General features: G+C 44.6%; 2 protein-coding genes across 2 annotated transcripts in view; one reads left to right on the forward strand and one right to left on the reverse strand.

Moving 5' to 3' along the window:
- LOC142761620 (deubiquitinase DESI2-like) overlaps nucleotides 1-576 on the reverse strand; it is a 33892-nt gene extending 33316 nt beyond the window's left edge. Inside the window, exon 1 of the mRNA XM_075884636.1 lies at nucleotides 391-576. The gene's annotated coding sequence lies outside the window, so the exon portion shown is untranslated. The remainder of the gene's footprint in view (nucleotides 1-390) is intronic.
- A 1057-nt stretch (nucleotides 577-1633) lies between these two features.
- On the forward strand, nucleotides 1634-21664 carry LOC119167351 (cornichon-like protein). The gene is made up of 6 exons (XM_037418819.2): nucleotides 1634-1847; nucleotides 2185-2253; nucleotides 5298-5413; nucleotides 8481-8621; nucleotides 9324-9429; nucleotides 21559-21664. Exons 1-5 carry the CDS (start codon nucleotides 1773-1775, stop codon nucleotides 9376-9378), a joined length of 456 nt encoding a protein of 151 aa, XP_037274716.1. The 5' UTR covers nucleotides 1634-1772; the 3' UTR covers nucleotides 9379-9429; nucleotides 21559-21664.
- Nucleotides 21665-23601: the final 1937 nt, after the last annotated feature.

Raw genomic sequence — 23601 nt, forward strand, 5'->3', positions numbered from 1 at the left:
ATTGCGGCCGAGAGAGTTTCGGCTGTCTAGGCTGCAACACCCTTCCGACGGCTCAAACTTCAGGCGTGAAAAAGGATGGATTCTATAAACGTTGCAACGGTAATCAATCGAGCGTTGCGACATTCTTGTGCGATAAATGTCGAATGAATGAACGCAACTGCCAACTGCAACTCTAGTGACAGCTTACATAGGAACAAGCTTCCCGTTAAACTCGGACAACGAGTGTGATGCTACGAAACGGAAGCAGAGTGCCCCGCGTTTTTATCGCGAACGTGATCACCAAGAAACAATGAAACAAAAAAGCGGGGTACTCGCATACGATACATCAACCCCGGGAGTCCCAACATTTGACATGAGTCGGCGAGAAAAACACTTATCGAAGTTACCCACCTGGCAGGATTACAATGCGGCGGCGTCTTACTTCGCCGGCGAGTTACTGCCGTCGATTAGTCCCTTGCTTAATCGTGCGCCTTCATGCAATCCGCTGCATTGTGGCGACTCGGGATCAATTTCGATTCGCGGCGAACTCCACTCGCACAGCGCCAGCGGCCATTGCTAAACAATAGCACATCGCTGCGATCGAGGCTAATTTCTTACTCCGAACATAGCCTCCTATATTTTTTTGTGCCCGCGCATTAGCGCTAAATACATACGCGCCATCCGTCCCTTATAGTTCTGGCGCTCGCCGCCAGATGCCGCACCAATCTCATAATAACAGCAGACGACGCGGCCTATGCACGCTTGCGTTTATGACGGTCTAGAAACCGTCTACATTGCATTGGATTATGCGTATACGTTAAGAAGTGCGCACACACCAAATTTTTAACACAAGCACTGTATGCAGAATGCAATGTGAGCTTTGTTATTTGATTTCGCGCTCAAAGCTTGAGCACTTTTCGAGACAATGGTTTGACATGAAAATCTTTTGCCAAGTCGTGTTTGTCAGTCACACTCGTCGCGAAGTTCAGAAAAAGTGGGCGGAGAAACTTCACGAGCACAACCTCCAAAAGTTTTTTATGATGTCCCGGGGTCGAGCACTTGAGTTTGTCACGTTTCTGTAGTATTTGCGCGGCGTTGTCAACGGCAGCCTTCAGTGGCTGATTCATCTTTCTCGCTCTTGCGAGGAAAACTTCCGCGTAATTCTTTAGAGAATTTAGAACCATTACGAGCTCAGTTGACGGATACAGGAGTACACCTGGGTGGATATCTCCACATTCAATCAGAACATGCTCCGCCGTTTCCTTATCTTTCCCGCAGCATGTGCATTGTTCTTCTTCTTTACTGAATCTTGCTTTATAACTACGCGTTCTAAGGCAACCCGATCTCGCTTCAAACAGTAAAGCGCTTCCCCTTGAATTATCGTAAAATGCCTCCCTCCTTATTTCATTTTTGCCCTTTCGGTAGTTACTCAAAGCCGGTTTTTTCTCCATAGCTGCCATCCATTCTCTCGTTTTGCGCCTCGGCGCTCCGCCAGGAGCGCTCGCATCCCATAATAGCTCGGGGGACGGCGCTGAGGGACCGACCGCTCGGGCACAAAGTTATAGAGGAGGCTATGCTCCGAAAACCGCACAACAAAACATTGCTGCGTTTGAGATTATGCAAGCTTTCGAATTTGGCCGCTAGGCGTAGACGCAGGGGTGGTGGGCGCGTCGTGCCGTTCTCTCCTCGGCCCATGGCGAGCTCCTGAGAGCTTTTGTTGCGGGGAGAAGAAGTTTCTTTAGTTGCTCCTTATCTCCGTCCCGCGCGGAGATACCTTGCTCGACGCCAAGACGATGGTGAACGACGTGGTTCTGTTTGTGTTTTCCTTATTCGACACGGGAGCCCTGCTCTTCCTTACCGTTTATGTCGTATCCTTTTCTCGAGTTTACCGGCATGTCACTTGCCGGCTTATCTGACAACGGCACCGGCTTGTTTTGTGCCTGTAGGTCGGCAACTTTCGTGGAATGTACTGCAGAGGTCCCTACGACTCTGATCTACGGTCTAGGGACAATAGAATGTTTCTTCGCGACCACTGCGAGAGAACTGATACAGATAACCTATGTGTTTTTTGGAGCCTGGTGTTATGCATCTGTGCCTGAGTTTTATGGTGCCTTTAGTGCGGCGACGATTCACGTGGCAACGTGACAGAGCTTGTTTATGAGCATCCACCGCGACACTGACATTTTCCTTATCTGCAGCGTACAGGTGATTACGCTGTCCGATTTAGAATGCGACTATCTCAACGCTCAGCAATGTTGTTCCAAGCTGAATGGGGTAAGTGAATGCTGTCATGGAGGCAGCGATAACAAGCTGTGTTTGGACCAGAAAGTAGAAAAAAAAAGGGCGTTAAAAAGTTTGGCGGATATGCTACGAACCGGTGGGTGCAACATTTCAAAGGAAAACGAAGAGCTACGGAGAACTGCCCGCCTTCCTTGAGCATAATAGGCTTTTTTTTTTTACTTTTACTGGAGCTGGCCTGCATACTTCATCATTGCACTGCTTTAGCAGCCTATGTCATTACAGTATCAAGTCGCTCTAACTTGATAAATGTACGCACATGACTAGATGGGTGTGATCACCCACTTTCAATCGCTAATGCTGCTTTTCGAAATAAGTAATGACCAGTCTGTGTTCTCAATGGCGAGCTCCAAAAACTGGAGAGGACACATGTTTTTCTGAGCCTTGAGTGAAAAGGTCTATAGTGTCAGGAAATTTTTCTGCTATCAATATTTGATTGAACTTCAGTTTTATGGCTGCTCTGAGACCGAGGGCTCTTAAAGCAGCTGACATTGGAAGGCTGTCTTGGCAGCTGTGGGTGGCAGAAAGTGTTGGGGATGAGCTATTATCAAGAGTCCTTTGTTGCGATTACAAGTTAATCCCAGACTGCCCACTTTCCATTTGAGAGGCACTGGGATCGATTAATCACTTTGTTCTGGAAAAGCAAGCCCCTCTTGTGGATAGTTAAAGGTCCCTTCTTTTACACCTATGCCATTCAAAGAATGCTTCTCTGGTTCGAAGGTGTTACACACGAAGGGCAGTGGCAAGCAAGACTGGGTGTGAGCACTAAATCACATGGGGGAAATTTTCACATGACGGTAATGTATAAATAATTGTACTGCATGTACGGCTGTCAATGCAGTGCTCACTTTCATCCACAGCTTCTCGTGCTGAAACGTTGGTGCAGTTTCAGTTACTGGGTGCTGCAGTCACTTTGTGGTGAATCTAAGACAATAGATCATATAGCACCTTTTGACTTTTCATATTTGCTCGTTAAGTATACTTCAAACCCTACCAAAAACACCGGCAATTGACAGGGTTTCTTAAGTGGTCTTGTCCAGTGCCTATTTCTACCAGAAACAGCTTCACGTGCAATTCTAGTTAAGTGGCTATGGCGTGGTGCTGCTGAACTCAGTCACGGGTTTGATTTCGGCCACGGCAGCCACATTATGATTGCAACAAAACACAAAAATGTTGGAGGTCACCTGATCTTTGCCTGTAAGAGTGCAATGCGGTAGTTTAATCAGGTTCCATTCATGTTGCCGTCTCAATCACTAGCTAACCTCAATCGTGCAGTGAGCGCGGAAGGGCCGTCTATGTGCATACTGTTTCGAACTCTGAGAATGCATGCCAGTGCAGTTGCAAAGCCATGCTATGTCATCATCATTTTGCGAAGTACTCATTATGCGGCCATGAGACAGTATGTGCATCTACGTTGCTGCACAGCTTGTTGATGCTGGTGCTGCTGAAGATTAGTAATGGCTAAACACTTCGTAGTAGGTTGGCAGCTTCTGAGAGTGCACTGGGTACACTATTTCCATGATGCAATACCTGGTGCGTGTGTCTCGTTTTTCGTGTTTTGACACAATATTAATAAGATTTAACAGACAATAAGGCCAAGGAAAGTATAGGGGAGGTTATTAGACCAAATTGTAAGGTAAATGTGACGAAAGACAAGCTAGAGATGGAGCTGACTGACACTCCCACGTTCAAATTCACCTATATACCCAATAAAGAGGCTGGGAGGATAGCCATCGTGGTAGAGCATCGAACACGTTATTCGAAAGTCGCAGGTTCAGTTCCTGCCCACGGTAAGTTATTTTTTCACCCACTTTTCTTTCTTCACATTTACCTTACGATTCAGTCTAATAACCTCCCCTATACTTTCCTTGGCATTATTGTCTGTTAGATTTCATTAATATTGTGTCAAAACACGGGAAAACGAGCCCTTAAGTATCCACTTCTTTCCCTTTATATATATATATATATATATTTATGGTCTAAGTCCCGCTGCCATTGGAAACATGCTCCAAAGCGTTCTCAAATTTGGCCGGTCTCTTTTTTCGTGGTCTGTGAAAGTGCAATCACACGTAATATCAGACCAGCTATGGTACTTCAACGAGCAGATAAACCTACGCACACGGGTGTTGTTTGGCTAGTGCCGTGGCCGGGAAACGAACCCACGCGCTAAATATTGGCAGCAGTATGCCTAACCTACAAACCCAGGCTGATGCGGGTAGCTGGAGCGAGGTAGAAGAGAACAAAGCTAGAATAAGAACAGCTGGCCCAGACAATGGGTGTTGTCTCTTTTCTTGCTGATTACAAGATATGTATATATAGAAACTGCTGCTTTTTTTGTCTCAGATAGTTTCATTGTTTTGAAATAATGGAATGAGTATTTCGTGACAACACTGAAGTGTTATTTTTTTGTGTGAGTGTTTTGCATTGCTTGTATTCTTTCATTGTACATTATTGTGCCAGTGATTCTGAATGTTGCGCAGTGGTGAAGAATTTGTATGTGGAAGCATTATTAAATGGCGATGCCTGTATAGGTTTTTTTTTTCCGCAAAACTGGTTCAAGCGGTGGTGTACCTCTGTGCTAGAACACTTGCTTCCTTTTCAGAAGGCCTGGATTCGATTCCAGTTTGGACCCACGATATTTATTATTTGCGTACCTCGCTATTTTTCGCTCACTGACAAAGCCGATATTTGTCTCGCAACCAACAACGTGGACTCTGGAATTTCCGCTATGGGGCTTCATTAACGCAATTGGATTAAAACTCACCTACGAAGCATTAAAACACTTACTTACTTAGTTTTAAGTGCACACTGAAGAACCTGAGGTGGTTGTAATTAACCTGGAGCCCCTCACTATAACAGATCGTGGCATCGGCACTTAAGAGCGCAGAAGCAATCCTTTTTGTTTTAAAGTGGGGCAGTTTTGCCATACTCCCCGAAGGGTGGCATTCGAAATTCTGTTTTGAATGTGCAGCGTCCTCTAATCTGCACCAATGTTAAGACAGTCTTCTCATTCAACGCAGTGGGTCCTTCCAGAGGTGATCGCACAGGCTGTTCTGACCGTTCTGCTGTTCTTCGTCAACTTCCACTGGATATTGTTCGGTCTCAATGTCCCCATGGTCGTGTGGCAGGTTTACAAGTGAGTCACCTGACATCTTTTTTTTTTCTTTTCTGTTAGCTGGGTGTCCAATGAAGAAGACTGTATATATCATTAACTGCTGCTTTTCCGTCCGAGTTAGTTTTGTTGTTTGAAATATTGACGTTGAAGGATTTTGTGGCAGCACTGAAGTGTTTGTTTTTTTCGTGTGTTTTGCAAAGCTTGTATCCTTCCATTTCACTTTATTATGTGAGTGATTCTAAGTGTTACACAGTGGTGAAGCATTCGTATGTAGAAGCATTATTAAACGGTGGCCTGTTGAACAGGTTCTGAGTGATAAAGTACGACTTTTTTTTTAATGTAGTCAAATGTGTAATCGTCAGCCTGTCTTAATCTCAAATTAAGACAAAAAGCTCTTTAGAGATCCTAATGAAAACTAACAGACAATCAAGTGTCTCTCATAATCATATGACGGTTTTGGGACGTTAAACCCCACACATCAATCAATATCAATCAAAGCCAAGACCCTCGGTTTTCAAGACTTGAAAATAAAGATACTCTGAAATGCGCTATTATCAAACATTATAGGGAAAAAAATTTATATATACACAAGTACATCCTGCTTTCATAGAATGGAAAACTAGTTTCTTTCGTTCTGTGATCAGCTTTTTCTGGCTTTAGTGTAACTGCTGAATATGCCTCGACCGTGTGCCCATTCAAACGGTGTCATTTCAAAAGCAAGCTCGGTCTGCGTGGAATTATTAAAGAATCCACTATGTTGCCTACGACCTTTACACATTTTTCTGTTTCTGGCCTGTGGAAACTTTTCCTGGTCGACGTGCCGCTGAAGTTCTTCCTCTGCTTGCTCCACTTAGGGGCACAGGTTCCACACATGAAAGAGAAAGACGCAGTGCAACTTCACATAGCATGCAAAATAACTTTTTTTTTATGTGGGCTCTCATGATGCAAGAGGTCCGTCACCATCATCACTTTACTGGTAACAGATACGGAACAAGAGTTGACCGTGAAATGAGCCTGTACAAGCTGAAAGCAGAAAGTGCTTCGTCATCGCTTTATGACAGTAATGACACTGTATCTGCTGGTCTAACAGTTGGTTGTTGGCAATGCTGTAACCTTAACTTTGGTTTTGGCCTAAGTTGTAAATTCTAGGAAATTTTTGGATGCTCTTCAATAAAAGCAGTTTGGATTAGATCCAAGTAAAAAATGGCAGGTATCCTCCAAGAAATGAATAAAATGGATGAGTACATCCTCGGTATCATTGACAGCAGAGGAAGTATGGTATTTCCGACAAGCCTTCTATGGTTTGGCTGCTGGCCTAAAGGTTGTGGCTTCGATGTTAGTCACAAAGGTTGCATTTCGGTAGAGGCGATATGCTAGAGGCCCTTGTACTGTGAGATGTCAGTGCACATTAAAAAAGCACTGACATCAAATTTACTCATGCCAAGATTTTTGCGTCTGCAAGTAGCTATAGACCGCGTAGCAGGGATTCGTGACCTGAAACGCAACTGAGGGATGAATAACTATCACTTTTATTGATTTATATCACTGGTATTTAGCACTATTCAAAACGGCCGGCAATCCCACCATTTTTAGTGATGGGAGCACCAGCAGTGGCGCTACCTCGCGGTCACCTCCAGATCACGCCACAGCTGACCACTTCTTCACAGAAAAGAGTGATGTCAGGCTCAGCTGCTTTGCAAGCATTTCGTCTGCTAGACGGACACACTCAGTCATGCCTTCTCACCTGCATTGCTGTCGTCGCCATACAAAGTGTCGACTCGGGTTCAATACGATAGTCTGGAGCTTGAAATCCCCGCGATTCGCGAATTATTTTCACTTTGATAGACCTTTTACAAAACAGTGATTCTGAAATGAACGTCGTTCCAAGCAGCTCTGCAGAGGTGCCCGAGGATGCACGCTTCAGCCATGTTCGCTCGTGTGTCTCAGTTAGCTATATTGGTGTGTTTTGGCGTGCAAAGCATTCAGGTATATGCACAGGGGTCAATGCAATATAGCTATCGCGAATGAGCATCAGCGGAAAAATAGAACATGTGTCCTGCTTGCCAGGTTCTTTTTTGCGCCTCCAGATGTCCCCACCTATCCAGCCTCTTGCGGGGTTAACTGCGAGAGGCTGGATAGGTGGGGACATCTTCTTTTGGACATACCACTTTTACGTGGACGCAAAGTCTACAGATGAACTAAAATGCAATGATACCTGCGTGTTACTTGTTAACCATGATATCTGACTATACGCCATTCCACTTTTGATAGCTTGTGGTCGTGTTAATGTGTAACACATGCGTGATATGAAAAGACATCCTCATTGCGCTTTTTCCGTGCCTCGAACTAGACGACTGCAACTCATCTACAACTCACAACGATTCCCAGACATGCTGACCGACAAGCACATGTTTACTCATGCTCCTTCCTTTCATCGCTCTTTTAAAGGTGGTTTTTATCTTGATAATTTCACAAAAGCATTCAAACCAGGGCCACGAAGATCAAACGCGACAAGCAAGTGCGTTTCTGCGCTTCAGCGCCACAATAAGAACACTCGAATCGTACACGTCATCGCTACTAGGGCATCGTCATTCAGGATGGTATTTGTGGAATCTATCACATCGAACACGTAGCACTAGTGCCGATGTTGCAGGGCAGTCACATCCATGTAACGGATGCCGTTAAAATTTGGCCAAGAAGACCTATGCATACCAAGCGATCGAATGATGGGCACATCTCAATCTTGAAATTTGATGTCAGTGCTCCTTTAAATAACACCTGATGGTCAAAATTTGCGGAGCCTTCCTCTACAGCATCTCGTAGCCATATCCTGGTTTTGGGACATGAAGCTCCAGATATAAGCCACGTATGGTATTTGTGCATTCTTCCCCCTGTTTTGTCGCTCTTTCTTGACATCTCTTATGAAATGATTTTTTCTCTTATACTCTTTATTTTGAAAGTATGTCTGTCCTTCATCTTTATCTTGTCTCTCTTTTTCACTGGTAAACATGGATCTAAAGGGAAAGTGACTAGCCCAACCTATTGTCATTGCCATCGAGTCATGCTGTTCGGTGTTTGTGCCCCGCAGGTACCTCTCGGTACCTGACTGCAACTTCGGGGTGTACGACCCGACGGAGATCCATAACCGGGGCAACCTCAAGCGGCACCTTCGGGACTCCATGATCCGGCTGGCATTTTACCTCATTTTCTTCTTCATTTATCTATACTGGTGAGTGCAAGTGCAGAAATTTCTGCTTCTGTAGTGCCCCCTTCTTTTGCAAGCCCTAAAGAGGCAGTGGTTCCACCTGAACAGCAGTTCGTGTGGAATATTTCATCTTGCATCAACAAGTAGTCAAAGCTTTGAGCTGTTTATAAAGATATGGCTATTAATCATGTAGTTCATAACAGAACCAGAGTGGGACCTCTGTGTTGTTTTCTTGTTCGTGGGTGTTTCAACTAAATCCACTCAGTGAATTCAGTCCATCCTCGCTGAAATTGTTCGTGTACTGTGCTCTGTATTGTACTGCCTAAAAAGTTTCTTTACATCTCATTCTTCAAGTGGCCAGCAGTAGAGTGCTTTTTGAAGTGAAAGAATACGTAGGGCTATGTCAACTCGGTTGTCAACACACTGTAACAGCCCGAATGTTCGCTTAGCCAACCACTGTACCATTAATCACCATGGTAGTTAGCAGGTTAAACGTCACACTGCTGACTTCATGAACTTTGGTTTGATTCCCAGGCATGGTGGCCGCATTTCGATGGGGATGAAATGCAAGCACTCGCAGTCTTACATTTAGATGAACCCTTAGAACTCCTCTGGTCAAAACTAATTCTGAGTCATTCGTTAGGGCATTCCTCATAATTATGTCTTGATTTTGCCGCATAAGGCATTAGAGATTGTTATGACTAACCAGGTGTTCCCGTCGTGCAGCATGATCATTGCCTTGCTGACGTCCAATCCTGACACAAGGCGGGAGACCTACTAGGAGGTGTGAACAGGCACTCCTCTTCGTTTCAACGTCTCCCACGTGCAAATGGTAAGACTATGTGATTGCATCAAGAGTTCACCAAATGCTTGGGGCTGCCACCATTGAAAACACTTTAATGCAAAATAGAGGTTACCCAATGGTTTTTTGTCAAGTACAGCAACAAATCAGTGTCATGGGATGAAGCATGCTAAAATCTGGAAGGAACCACTATCTGTCACAGCACATGGTGCATTTTATTTCCTAAAGAGGCCCTAAAACATTGTTTGAGTAACCAGGAAATTAATTTTTGTAGAAGAGCTTATTGCCTGACAAATCCAACGCCGCAAAAATTTTAAGAATCCGTCCAGTACGAGCAGAGTTACAAAGATTTGTCACATGCTGCAATCGCATTCTCTCGCCCCAACGAAAGCGCTGGAAGCTAAGCAGGGAGGGATGGGAGGGGCAGACAAACTACGCCACGCGCGCCTTTTGACTTTGGGAACTTTTCTCTCTTATTTTCTTCGAATACGCGGTTTTTTTCAATGTGATTGTGCACGCATGCCTGGACAAGTCGCGGCCTGCCGCGGCCATCTCTTTAACAACCGAGTGCGCCATGTTCAAATAAGCCAATGGCTGATAGATGGGCATTCTATGAGTGATTTTTGAGCACCTTCTGTCATTTGTCGAGAAAACAAAGCAATTTTTAGCTGACTTTAATAATTTATTGTCGATTCCAAGCTTCGTGCTGCGCTATAACATTTGGCTCATGTGTTCTCGGGAGCGTTTACTGCCGATCGGCAGCGTTTTCTGACCATGCTCAAAAAGTGTTGCAGGGCCCCTTTAACCACATACACATGCACACGCTGCGTAGTAATAAGTATGATTGCCGTCATCTGAACACCTTTCTGGCAATCATAGAGAGCTGTCGGTGGCGGTGTGGCCGTGAGAAACAATGAATTAAAAATTGAGCGAGTTTAGTCCTGGTTTTGGTGCGTCCCCTATGTCCCCTCTCCCACATCCACAAATCTACTGAAATCCAAGGTTTTCCAGGCTGACAGGTATGTAAATGGCATTAGAGGGAGATGAGACTCAAAAAAACTCGAGCTTTTTTTTTTTTTTTTTCAAAAATTATATATTTTTTGTTTATACTTTCTTTATTAAAAAGCTCAGTTTCTCTTTCACGACAAAAAAACAAACAAACTAAAGATTGCAATGAAACATGCACTAGGCTGAAGTTTCTTTTAAAGAGCACAAGGTGGCTACCAAAAACTAAAAAGAGCTCATTATCGGGAGTCCCCCAGAAATCGTCATTTGGCTGCTTGTCATTGCATTTTGCATGAGAAGTTCACCAAAGCCACATGCTCAAAATAACAATGATTGTGAGCTCTCATGATAGAGCAAACCATATTAAAAAAAATTATCTTTTCCACTTAGGTGAGCTTTCACATATTCCTTTAAAATGCGTTTTTCTTATGATTCATTTTTGGGCAACTTCTTGAGTTTGTACATCATGTTTTTGGTACTTGCGATAGCCTGACGGGGATGAAATTTTGCCTTTAACATAATCCTTAACATGTGAAGGGTGCAAGTACGTTTTTAAAACCTGATATTGCCTGTATGTTTATTAGAAATTTAAAGTAAGCAATTTGTATGGGCTCACTGTTCTAAGAATTCTCATGTTACAATTTTTCTTGTCCATTAAAATGTCCTATTTGCACTTTCTTGTTAGTTATTTGCATTCTACAGTTAATGTGGAGCAATGTGAGGCATCTTATTAAGAGGGCATCTTAGTAAAAATGTTAAGAGACAAGCGATGAAAGCCTCAAATGCAACTGACAAATTTTAGCTAGTGGAGCTTTCGAAGTTAATCAATAGGCGTAAAGTTGCCGACATCAGGAGGTATGACATGGAAAGAATTGAGCAGACTAAAAAGCGGCGGAAACCTATAAGTTGCAAAGGCAGACTTGTGTATAGGCATAAATCGGGTGTATGCATTGAGAAACAAGGAAAGCATTGTCATAACCAATATGGATAGGATAGTAAAGATGGCAAAGGAGTTCTACAGAGAGCTGTACAGAAGTCAAAAGAACCAGGATGATATTTGGAGAAACTATAATAGTCCAAGAGAATTCGACATCCTACCAGTAACGAAAGGCGAAGTAAGGAAAGTTCTAGAAGGAATGCAAAGAGGCAAAGCCGCTGATGAGGATAAATTAGCAACGGACTTCCTGAAAGATGGCTGAGAATTGTGTTAGAAAATTTATCCACCTTATATAAAAAGTGTCTCTTGACAGGAAAAGCGTACCAGAATCTTGGAAAAATGCCAACATAATCTTATTCTATAAGAAAGGAGACGTCAAGGACTTAAGCAAAACAGGCCAATCAGCTTACTCTCTGTTGTCTACAAACTATTTACAAAAAGAATAGCTAATAGAATTAAGACTATATTAGAGTTCAATCAGCCAAAAGACAAAGCAGGATTTCGTACCGGCTACTCCACAATTGACCACATTTATACTATCAATCAAGCAATAGAAAAATGCGCTGAATACAACCAATCCCTATACGTAGCTTTTATAGATTAGAAAAGGCGTTTGACTCAGTCGAGACATCAGCATTAATGCAGGCACTACGGAATCAGGACATCGAAGAACCCTACATAAACATACTGGAAGAAATATACAGACGATCCACAGCCACCATAGTTCTCCATAAAGAAAGCGAAAGAATCTTAATAACGAAGGGTGTAAGGCAGGGAGACAAGATCTCTCCAATGCTATTCACCGCATGTTTACAGGAGGTATTCAGGAACCTTGATTGGGAAGAGTTAGGGATAAGAGTTAAGGGAGAATACCTTAGTAACCTGCAATTGGCTGATGATATTGCCTTGATGAGTAACTCAGGGGACGAATTACAGTTCATGATTACTGAACTGAACACGAAAAGCAGCAAAGTACATCTGAAAATTAATATGCACAAAACTAAAGTAACGTACAACAATCTTGGCAGAAAACACCACTTTTTGATACGTGCAGAGGCGTTGGAAGTTGTTTAGGAATATGTCTACTTAGGACAGGTAATAACCGCGGAGCCGAACCACGAGATTGAAGTAATTAGAAGAATAAGAACGGGAAGCACTCTCAGATCATGACTGGTAGTTTGCCACTATCCCTCAAGGGGGAGGTATATAACAGCTGCATCTTGCCAGTACTTACCTACGGAGCAGAAACGTGGAGGCTTACAAAGAAGGTTCAGCTTAAATTGAGAACGACACAGCAAGCGATGGAAAAGAAAATGATAGGTGTAACCTTAAGAGACAAGAAGAGAGCAGAGTCGGTCAGGGAACAAACCGGGGTTAAGGATGTTATAGTTGAAATCAAGAAAAAAAAAAATGGACATGGGTCGGACACGTAGCACGTAGGCAAGATAACCGGTGGTCGTTAAGGGTAAGTGACTGGATTCCCAGAGAAGGGAAATGCTTGAAGAGGTGACAGAGAGTTAGGTGGACCAATGAGATTAAAAAGTTTGCGGGTATAATGTGGCAACGAAACACACAAGACTGGGTCGACTGGCGGACCATGGGAGAGGCCTTTGCCCTACAGTGGGTGTAGACGGGCTGGTGATGATGATGATGAATGTGAGGCATTAATGGCTCAGAACCATACAATCTTGGTGGTAAAATAAAAGTGTGACTGGAAAGAACTATATTTTTTTCATTGTCAACTTACAAAATGAGAGCTGTGCAACTTACTATAAAACTGATTACAAATTGGAAAGCAGCATAAAAGCCTACATATACAGTAAGAATTTTATTGTCCTAGGCTACAGATTAAAAAACATTTTTTACGGGCAGCATCTTTTCTTGATTCAAGCCATATTCGCTGCCATTTCAGTTATCTCGCAGCCTCAAACCAGCTCTCAGTGCTACAATCATTTTCCGGTTGTAGCAGTTTTTGAAAGTTAGCTTTGCTGTAACGTCAAGTTACTGTGCGGTGAAGCATAATAATTGTGCATTTTGGGCAGTCATCTTAGAGCGCACTGACCATGGTTGAAAGTGGTGAGTTAAACAGCTTTTAAAGCTCTCTACAATTGGAACATGCTGGTAGACAAGTCTTATTTCTTTTTCTTATGTAATGGTTAGTTGTTATTTTACATCCATTTTTCAAAGCATTTGAAGTACTCAAAAAAGACTACTCAAATGTACCATAAGAATCGGAAGCGACCGCTGTCACAGGACCTGCTGCATTTATTCAAATATCGATTGACTCTTTTTTTTTGGCAAATGTCACCTATAATTAGCTATCTTATGATATATTCATGGTCAAAGAAACTCACTCTATTTTTGTGATCAAACTACCGCAGTATGAAGCGGATAGAGTTCTACTGAAACACCCGCTGTTCAAGATGTGCTAGCTACATTGCTGCATTACACTTGTAGATGTGTAGTTAATTGACACACTATAAAAAACGGAGAAACAATATTAATAAATCTGGTAAAAAAAAGTTCACAGATCACCGTGAATGCTGCCACTGTGTGTGCTGGCACACTGATATAGCCCGACTATGAAATGCATTTGCATTTATTAGACAGTAGTCTTGTGGTCAGCTGAAATGTGCACCTGCAGAAAAGACATGCTTCTCGCAACATCAGTGTGTCATGACTTACGCCTTCTTTCTAGGAATCTAAAGAAATTAACATAGGTCAGTTTGACGCCATTCGTGATGTACGCAAACCTCCGTTTGGTGATTGCTCCAGCGATTTGCCCACCTGCACGGCTGGCTGAGTTGCTGCCTGCGACACCTACTTCAAAAACTCAAATCGGAAACTTCAGTGATTATGTTTTCCATCAAAACATATCATGAATGTTGTCACACGGGTCATTACCGTATCATCATCATCAGCCTGACTACGTCCACTGCAGGACAAAGGCCTCTCCCATGTTCCGCCAGTTAACCCGGTTCTGTGCTTGCTGCGGCCAATTTATACCCGCAAACTTCTCAATCTCATCTGCCCACCTAACCTTCTGTCTGCCCCTAACCTGCTTTCCTTCTCTGGGAATCCAGTTAGTTACCCTTAACGACCAGTGGTTGTCCTGTCTACGCGCTACATGCCCGGCCCATGTCCATTTCTTCTTCTTGATTTCAGCTATGATATCCTTAACCCCCGTTTGTTTCCTAATCCACGCTGCTCTCTTCTTGTCTCTTAAGGTTACACCTACCATTTTTTTTTTCCATTGCTCGTTGCGTCGTCCTCAATTTAAGCTGAACCCTCTTTGTAAGCCTCCAGGTTTCTGCTCCGTAGCTAAGTACCGGCAAGATACAGCTGTTATATACCTTTCTCTTGAGGGATAGTGGCAATCTACCTGTCATAATTTGAGAGTGCTTGCCAAATGTGCTCCACCCCATTCTTATTCTTCTAGTTACTTCGATCTCGTAGTTCGGCTCCGCAGTTATTACCGGCCCTTAGTAGACATAGTCATTTACAACTTGAAGTGCACTATTACCTATCTCGAAGCGCTGCTCTTTTCCGAGGTTGTTGTACATTACTTTCGTTTTCTGCAGATTCATTTTAAGACCCACCTTTCTGCTGTCCTTGTCTAACTCCGTAATCATGAGTTGCGATTTGTCCCCTGAGTTACTCAGCAATGCAATGTCATCGGCGAAGCGCAGGTTACTAAGGTACTCTCCATTAACTCTTATCCCTAACTGTTCCCATTCTAGGCTTCTGAAAACCTCCTGTAAGCACGCGGTAAATAGCATTGGGGAGATTGTGTCCCCCTGCCTTACACCCTTCTTGATTGGTATTCTGTTCCTTTCTTTATGAAGCACTATGGTAGCAGTTGATTCCCTGTAGATTTCTTCCAGGATGTTCATATATACTTCATCGACGCCCTGATTCCGTAGTGTCTGCATGACGGCTGATATTTCTACTGAATCAAACGCCTTCTCGTAATCTATGAAGGCTACGTATTACCGTATATACTTGCATAATGATCGCACTTTTTTTTTTTTTTTGCGAAAAAGTGGCTCCAACTTCGGGATGCGATCATTACGCGGGGTAAATTTTCTGTGAAAAAATATTCTGAGCACTGGAAATGCAAAAAAGTCGCTAATCAGAACTTTTACGGTAGCTATGATGAACATAACCAAGCATAGAAGTAAATTAAGGCTTACCTTTGTAATAAAATACAGGCATTATGCAGGAGATACATGCATGGCACACTGTCCTTTTATTTTTTACCTCTCTGACCCCCTAACGTTCATTCAGACTCCGAAGCATCACTGGCATCAGTGGCGTCGCCGCACGATTCCCTGTCGGAACCGGCAGTGTCTTCATTGTCCCACAGAGGGTCATCTTTCGTTCCGTCGAGCGCGTAGGAAATGGCAGCGACAGTCCATTCCGCCGCATGAAGCGTGTCGTCCAGCCGGAACTGGCGCGGAAGTCCTTTGTGGCTATTCCCAGCCTCCGGGAAACTGCACGCCTGCATCCGTATCATGTCTAATGACACTGCACAACCGCCCTTGCGCATGTATTTCACGTATTCGAGGACTGCCTTTTCAATGTCAGGGAACTTGCCAGATTTGGGTCCACAGAAAGCCCATTGCGTGCTGTTAGTAGCCATGAGCATGTCGCGCTGTTTTTTCCGATATCGGATCCGGATTTCGTCGCCGGATGTCTGCCGGCAGCGTGGTTACCGCGCTCTAGCGCGTAGTCAAGCGCCTTCAGCTTGAAAGTGGCAGTAAAGCTCGCGTACCGCCCCATGGTGAAACGGCGCTTCAACAGACGATCACAAAGCACACACACACACAAAAAAAAAACGTGGTCTCAGGAAAAAAAAAACATTGCTGCAGGATGAACACAGGTCAACCAACAGGCGGCTGACGGAGCAAAGCACTCCGTGGAGCGAAGCCAACGCATTTTTTTTCTTCTTTGCGTCAGTTATAGAGGTTGTGAATACGTCACGCGCGTCATAACAGTTTCGTCTATCTAAATAAGGAATGCTTTCATTTAAATCAGTAAATTTACCGCATAAGCGTAGTGATGCCCGCTTTCAGATCACAGAAACAATGATATGCGCGTTCAGCTAGACATGGCACATGACATGTCGATGCGGCAAGTTCAGGGTGCGATCATTACGCGGAGGAAAAAAAGTCGAATTTGGACGACAAAGTTTAGGGGTGCGATCATTATGCGAGTGAATACGGTACTAAATTATTTTAGCAGAAAGAATAGGCGTATTATGCAGGTGACATGCTGCCCGCTGTTATGAATTTTCTCTGTCGCGATGGTAGCGGTGGCGAAGAGCGGCGAGCCGTCGAGCGGGCTTCGCTGAAGCCTTAGCCCGAAGGCAAAACAGGGAGGCAATCCGTTTTGAAAACAGCAACAAAAGTAGCGTTTACTGTAGCAGGTTGTCGTTTGTACAGAGCCGGCCAGCACGACAACGTCGCCTGGGGCAAAAATCCCTCTGACATGGGGCCGGCACAGCCTTAAATAGCGTTTTGGGACTCTTCTGCGAGACCAGTTCCCCGGAACGGCACCGTGGCTCGGCGGAGGAAGCGACGTTATCCCCGAAACTGCACGGTTCTTCTGCACGGAAGGCAGCGCTGGGAGGGGGGGAGACAGTTCGTCGGAACAGGGCTCGATCTCGTGGGACATGCTCCCGAACGAGCAACGTGTCTGTGGCACAACAGCACCCCCGCCGCCAGACAATGCATCCGGAGTTTTGAGCCGTCAGCGCGGCTTGGAAGGAGGGATGCCGGTTGACCGTCGGTAGCCGTTCCGCTCTCTCCGCCCGTAAAGACTTCCATAGGCCTGCGGAGGTTCACTGGAACGACGGAGTCGAACACAAAGCCAAACCACTCTGGCCAAAGCAAGCACCCTCCAAATGCTGATCAAATCGCCAGACCAGCAGAAACGAAAACATTTCCTCGAGATTTAACTGAGCTAAAAAAAATAGCATCACGAGCAATGTACCTGAGGAGCAATACATAAGGTGGACACAGCAATACATAAGGTGGACACAGCTTTAGCCAAGTGTCAGTGCATAACACTGTTGAACCAAGCAGAATTTTTTTTTGAGCGATTCTCAATTGTGATTTAGGCAGAATAGGGACGATCGAAGCTCCTGAGGTTAACTCAATTTGGCCCCGAAACTACAATTTAGAATACCAAGCAATTCAGAATCACACACATTGGCGTCGCTTGCAAGCGTCAGACTGTTAAACATAACAAAGTTTGTCATCCTACAAGCAAGCATTCAATGCGCGCCACCAACGATCATCACGACAAGAGAAAGCATGCTTAAAAAAACTAAGAAAATAAGACTGAAAATCAAACTTGCGCGCATTAGACAGAACAAAGTTAAAAGTTAACCTACACCGACGTGCAAAATAACACGCAATGTCAAACACAAAAGGTATTTTAAACAGGGGCTTTTTCTTAGCCTTATCTGTTAAAATAAAACACACTACTGTTACTTTTGAAATATTATGCAAACAAAATTAATCAAACGAACATATCAATGTCAGCTTCTTCGATGAGAAGGAAAGTCAAACTTTCAAAAATTCAAACGCATTGCTTCCTCATCGGCGAGCAACACAACTAGAAAAAGTTATTCTTAGAAAAAGTTATTATGGTAAGGCAGCACTATCTCAGACGAACTCTCGGGAGTCGCGCACTCCACAGCTTTCGAGGGTTGCGGTCTGGACAATGGGACGACGAACCAACTTGTTCGCCGAACTTAATAGCACCGACTTTTGACGTACACCCACTTAACTCGAAGAAAGGGGCATCTGCACTGCGTCGTTTACCCCTCCGGTTCGACCAGTGACCCTTTCGCCATGGTGGAGAACAACCGCTCGTGTTACCGCTCAAGCGCTCCCAACGTTTCCCCACTTGCTTGCATCTACGCGGCAGTGAAAAGGATAAGACCAGGCGGGGATCTCGGCGTTCGAATTTCCCTGAAATTTGGTCTTTCTTCACATGCTTCCCGCCTAATCTCGATCTCAGTGATGGTATGAGCTTCAAACATTTCCTATAGAGCCCTTTCGCGATCCTACGCGTAGCCCTGAACCTGGCGCCTCAAATGAAGACGTCACGGCACCTAACAACTGCTTTAACATGTTTGACGCTTCTCGTCTCTTCCGCGCTACGCTTTTGCCGAGGCCTTTTCCTTTTCGAATGGCTAGGAATGCTGGAAGCCCCGACACACTTATTAACAAGTGCGCTGCCTTCGACAGGTTCTGCCAAAACTGTATGTGACTGAACCAACTTATCTTTGTGGTCATTCTTAGGTGTCTGCTCTGGAGATGAGAGGAAACGAAGATTTCGGCTTCGGAATTTCGCTGAAGTTCCTTTCTTCGCGATGCGCTTCGCGTTGGATCTAGATCTCAGCAGTGGCCTGAACTTCAACCTTCTTTTATTGAGCTTTGTCCCAACCTGAAGCCTTCGCTGAAGCCTTAGCCCGAAGGCGAAACAGGGAGGCAATCCGTTTTGAAAACAGCAACAAAAGTAGCGTTTATTGTAGCAGGTTGTCGTTTGTACAGAGCCGGCCAGCACGACACCGTCGGCTGGGGCAAAAATCCCTCTGACATGGGGCCGGCACAGCCTTAAATAGCGTTTTGGGACTCTTCTGCGAGACCAGTTCTCCGGAACGGCACAGTGGCTCGGCTGAGGAGACGCAGCCGTACCCGGAACTGCAAAGTGGTTCGGCGGAGGAAGCGACGTTATCCCCGGAACTGCACGGTTCTTCTGCACGGAAGGCAGCGCTGAGAGGGGGGGAGACAGTTCGTCGGAACAGGGCTCGATCTCGTGGGACATGCTCCCGAACGAGCAACGTGTCTGTGGCACAACACCGCGTGTCACTGCTGTGTTGCAGTGAAGCACATTTTTCCCGCAGACGCACATTTTAGTTGGCGACAACACCGCTTGCTTTTTCTCCTGCTGGGAGAAGCTGTAGAGGTCGCTACTATTTTCTCGCCGGCTTAAACATGCCGAATAGCTTTCAACTTTGCCGCAAACTCGAGGGTCTTGCGCTTCTTAAGGGGGCACTGAAGTTAAATAAATTTTTACGTCAGCGTCACTCTCATAGCCAAAGCTGGTAAGGCCATAATGTTCATTCAAAGAAACCTGCGATGTTCGCATGTGAATTTAAAACGTATGGCATACACTACTTGTTTCAGACCTATCTTAGAATACGGTTGTGTCGTGTGGGACCCCGCTGAGGTAACCTTCACTGCTGCTCTGGAACAATTACAAAATCGTGCTGCCAGGTTCGTCTTGGTACGGTACGGAAGGAGGGAGATCTGCACTGCAATGAAGGCTGAGCTAGGATGAGAGTGCCTTTCTGACCGCCGCCGAAAGCAGAGATTAAAATTTCTTTATTGCATTTACTACAATAAAACTGGAAATAATAGAGAAATATACCTACACAACCCTCATTACACTTCAAAACGTTTTGATCATAGTTGCGAAATTCGGGAATACCCAGCTAAAACGAACATGTATGCCAATTCATTTTTTCCTAGAACGATTAAACAGTGGAACAGGCTAACTGAAATGCAAGTACATAGTGGGAACGAAGGTGTATTTTATTCACTGCTGTAAACCCGTGTTGTAACCTGAACGAAGAGGTATTGATGTGTGAACAAAATTCTACTATGTGTGTGAACGAAAATGTATTTCAGTTATTTATGTGTGAACAAAGTTGTATTGTGTGTGTGAACGGAGATGTACGTCATTTATTGATGTTACCCCCCTGCTATAACGCTTTCGGGCCCTGCGGGGTATCTGATGAATAAAGAATAAAGAGTGAAAGCTCAATGTATGACAACACCTAAAACAATATTATCAACAACAGTGCCCTAGTTACCGAGAAATTAAAGTAAATGCACAAGAACACAAGCGCCGCAGTAGGACATTCTCAAAGTGATCCCGATGACACTAGTAATTGATCTAGCTGCACTAAATAAAGAACCTTCTGTGCATCAAGAGACAAAATAAAATGCTGCTTGTTAATATCTGTTTGATTCATGGAAAAAAGAACCGCCGGACGTTACTATGGGGAATTGCGCGAGTTGTTCAAAAATTTAATTTTCGCGTTGTTACACGAGACAGGTGGTGCCATCTAGTGGGGCGCAGTTGAAACAAAAAAAATGTCACCAATCTCGAAGCCAATGGCGAGAAATTGATCAATGGTCGTTGTTGCTGCTGTGGCTCCCACTGCTTCAGTCTGCTGCTACTAGCCCAGTAAATCCGGGCAACGTTGTGCACGGCAACAGTGGCGTGAGTCGGTCCGGTCGATCCGCTTCTTGAGGAGGGTAATTTGAAGTGCGCTAACCCGATGCGGACCACTAAACATGATTTTATTTCAAAATAGGCCCTTGCTTGGCACTAAAGTAACACTACAAGGTTTCTGGACTGCCATTTCAACTATCAAGGTCGACTTAATAGTTGACTTTAGTGTCCCTTTAATACTGGCCATAGCTACATGAGAAGTTTACAATTCAAGGAGTCCACAGCGGCATTGCACAGGTGCTGGCACACCACGCACGCAATAGAGAAATGCTGCACATGTGGTGGTACATAACGGAAGCAACAAAGCGCTTGCAAGTCGCAAGGCGATGGCCACCTGCGAGGGCAACAGCAAAAGGTGTGAGCTGTGGTTGGCTGATCAAAACTCGCGAAATAGCAATAAAAAGTTTAAGTAGGGGCGGAGGACGCCGGCTTGTTTGTTCCTGCTTTCCGAGCCGACGGGTACGCGGAGAGACATTGAGAGAGAGAGAAAGAGAAATGAAAAAAAGCCATTCCGCAAGTTGGAGATTGTGCAGTCCAGGCCGTCTTGCCCTTACCTTTTTTTTTCGAGCGTTTTGGGTTTGGGGGGAGGCGTGGTGCCACGCAGAGGTCACCGGGCGCTGCAAGCGCCTAAGCGTGCCTTCCAACTCGCGCGCGGAGCCGTGGAGATCGCGGGGGAGTGCCAAAAGGCACCTTCCAGCTCGCGCTGCATTCATTATATTTGAAGGCGGGTAAAAGTAGCGTTCGATATACACATGTGAATTTCTATACTTTTACAAAGGAATTTCAAGGGGATAACTTATGAGTTCGATATACTGGTGCTCGACTGTATATGAGGCTGCATGAAAGGCTGACCTTTTTAATAAGCTGTTGTGTGTATACGTTTTCCTTTTTTTTTTTTTCAGGAGCGCCTGTCTTGCGTACCACACTAGAGACGCTCCCAATTGAAGAGCCCGAGCCGACGAAATCTTGCCGCAAACCCACTTGCGGCTCGTGCGCACACGCACGAGGTGTCTGCAAACACCACGCTATGCTCGAGAAACTCGAGAGAACTGGTCATTTCAAGTGTGGACAATACTCGCTAGTTTTCTTTTCGTTCCAAATTTCAGCATTGCATTTTTTCGCTCTCGTTATTTCGCTAAGTTTGTTCCTCTCCTCATCTTGAACCATGGCCTTCCTTGTGCCATCGAAAACATGGTGGCACTTGTGGGTTCACTGTAAAAGTTTTTAAGGATCGGTCTCGGAGCTTGAAAGTTTGGTCTGATGGGTTCACCTCCTTTCAGATTCCTGGATTGAATGCATTCTTTAATAGCAAAGCTTTTCTTAGTTGAGCGTTCGCCGTCTTTTGGTGTAACGAGGGCACGTCATGCACGGCAACATTGCTTGCACTCTAGCGCAGCTGTGATAGGAGTATGTACAAGTTTCGGCGAGTGTGCTTGTGAAGTGGACCATAGCTGCAATAGAATGCAACCGTAGTTTGCCGGCGTGGCCGTGAACCAACATGTCGTCGCCCTGTTACTTAACACACAGTGTGATATCAAAAGAAATGATACAACACGTAGATATGTAGAAAAAGATTGGCAAAGCTTAAACTTATAAAGACTTGCAAAAAAAGAAAAATGGAAAGGCAGTGGCCCGACGAAGGGGCCATCGGCTGTGCTGTTTCGACGGCTTTCACGTAGTGGAGCTGGCTGCATTTTGTTTTCATGCATGTGTTGAGAGTTTCACTATTTTTGGTAGTATGCCAGTTTTATTTTATTTATGAATAATGCGACCCTCAACTGAGGTGACGTAACACTATTGCACAGGGAAGACTACAAAATAGCTGAGAGAAGGTGCGTCGTCGATGTGATTATGCTACACCTTCATTTATCTTAGCTGTCATTTCAATGGTCCTGCGACAAAGTTCGGTATAAAAGGGCCGCTGTAGTTGCTAAACGTGTTTCGTTATGATGGGGGCACTGTTTGCAAAAAGTAAAAGTGCTTTTGGCGATAGATTTTGACTCAAGTTCGAAACTCTGTTTCTCAGCTGTACACGGAAAATTTATAACATGTACTTTGTAACCAAGTTTGTTTGTGGCTAGCACTTCTTTGAAATTTTGGTGTACATCTTCTCAGGCTACATGCACACCACTTTATTGCCAAAGGTGTATCAGCTATCAAAGCCGAATGTAGATTGGATGATATTGTGCTGTATGAGGTCTCAGTAGCCTGGTTGTTTATCTTCTGGCAAGGCTTCGTTTTGCATTGTCAGCGATGTGGTTTACCTTCTAGTAAGCACTCTTTCGCTTGTACTGGCTCAGTTTTTTGTGACTATCCCATAAAAGGTTTCGTCTTTTCGTTTTTGCCCCATGTTCTACATTGTTGCTTGTACGGTGCGTCTCCGAGGGTTAAATCATTTCAATGGCTTTGACTAGTTCTTAACACGGCTATTCTCTTCATTCTAATTGCTTACAGTTAAAGGAGCACTAACATTAAATTTACTGATGTAAAGATTTTTGCGTCAATGAATAGCTATCGACACTCTAGTAGCGATTCGTGTCCGCAACTGCGGGACAAATAACTATTACTTTTATTGATTCATATCACTGGTATCTAGCACGATTCAAAACCGCCGGCAATCCCGCTATTTTTAGAGCTGGATGTGCTACCACTGGCGCCACCTCACGGTCACCTCCACACCACGCTACAGCTGACCACTTCTCCACAGAAAAGAGGGACGTCAGGCCATGCTGCTTCGCAAACGTTGCGTCTGCTAGGCGCACACATTGTCATGCCTTGTCACATGCATTGCCGTCGTCGCCGTAAAAAGTGCCGATTAGTGTTGAATACGAGAGTCTGGAGCTTGGAATCTCAATGATTTGCGACATTACCAATCATTTTTGCTTCGCTCGACCTTTTGCAGAAGAGCGTTTCCGAAATGGACGCCATTTCGAGCAGCAGTGATG

This window comes from Rhipicephalus microplus, unplaced genomic scaffold (assembly GCF_043290135.1).
Source record: "Rhipicephalus microplus isolate Deutch F79 unplaced genomic scaffold, USDA_Rmic scaffold_42, whole genome shotgun sequence".
Taxonomy (NCBI): Eukaryota; Metazoa; Arthropoda; class Arachnida; order Ixodida; family Ixodidae; genus Rhipicephalus; species Rhipicephalus microplus.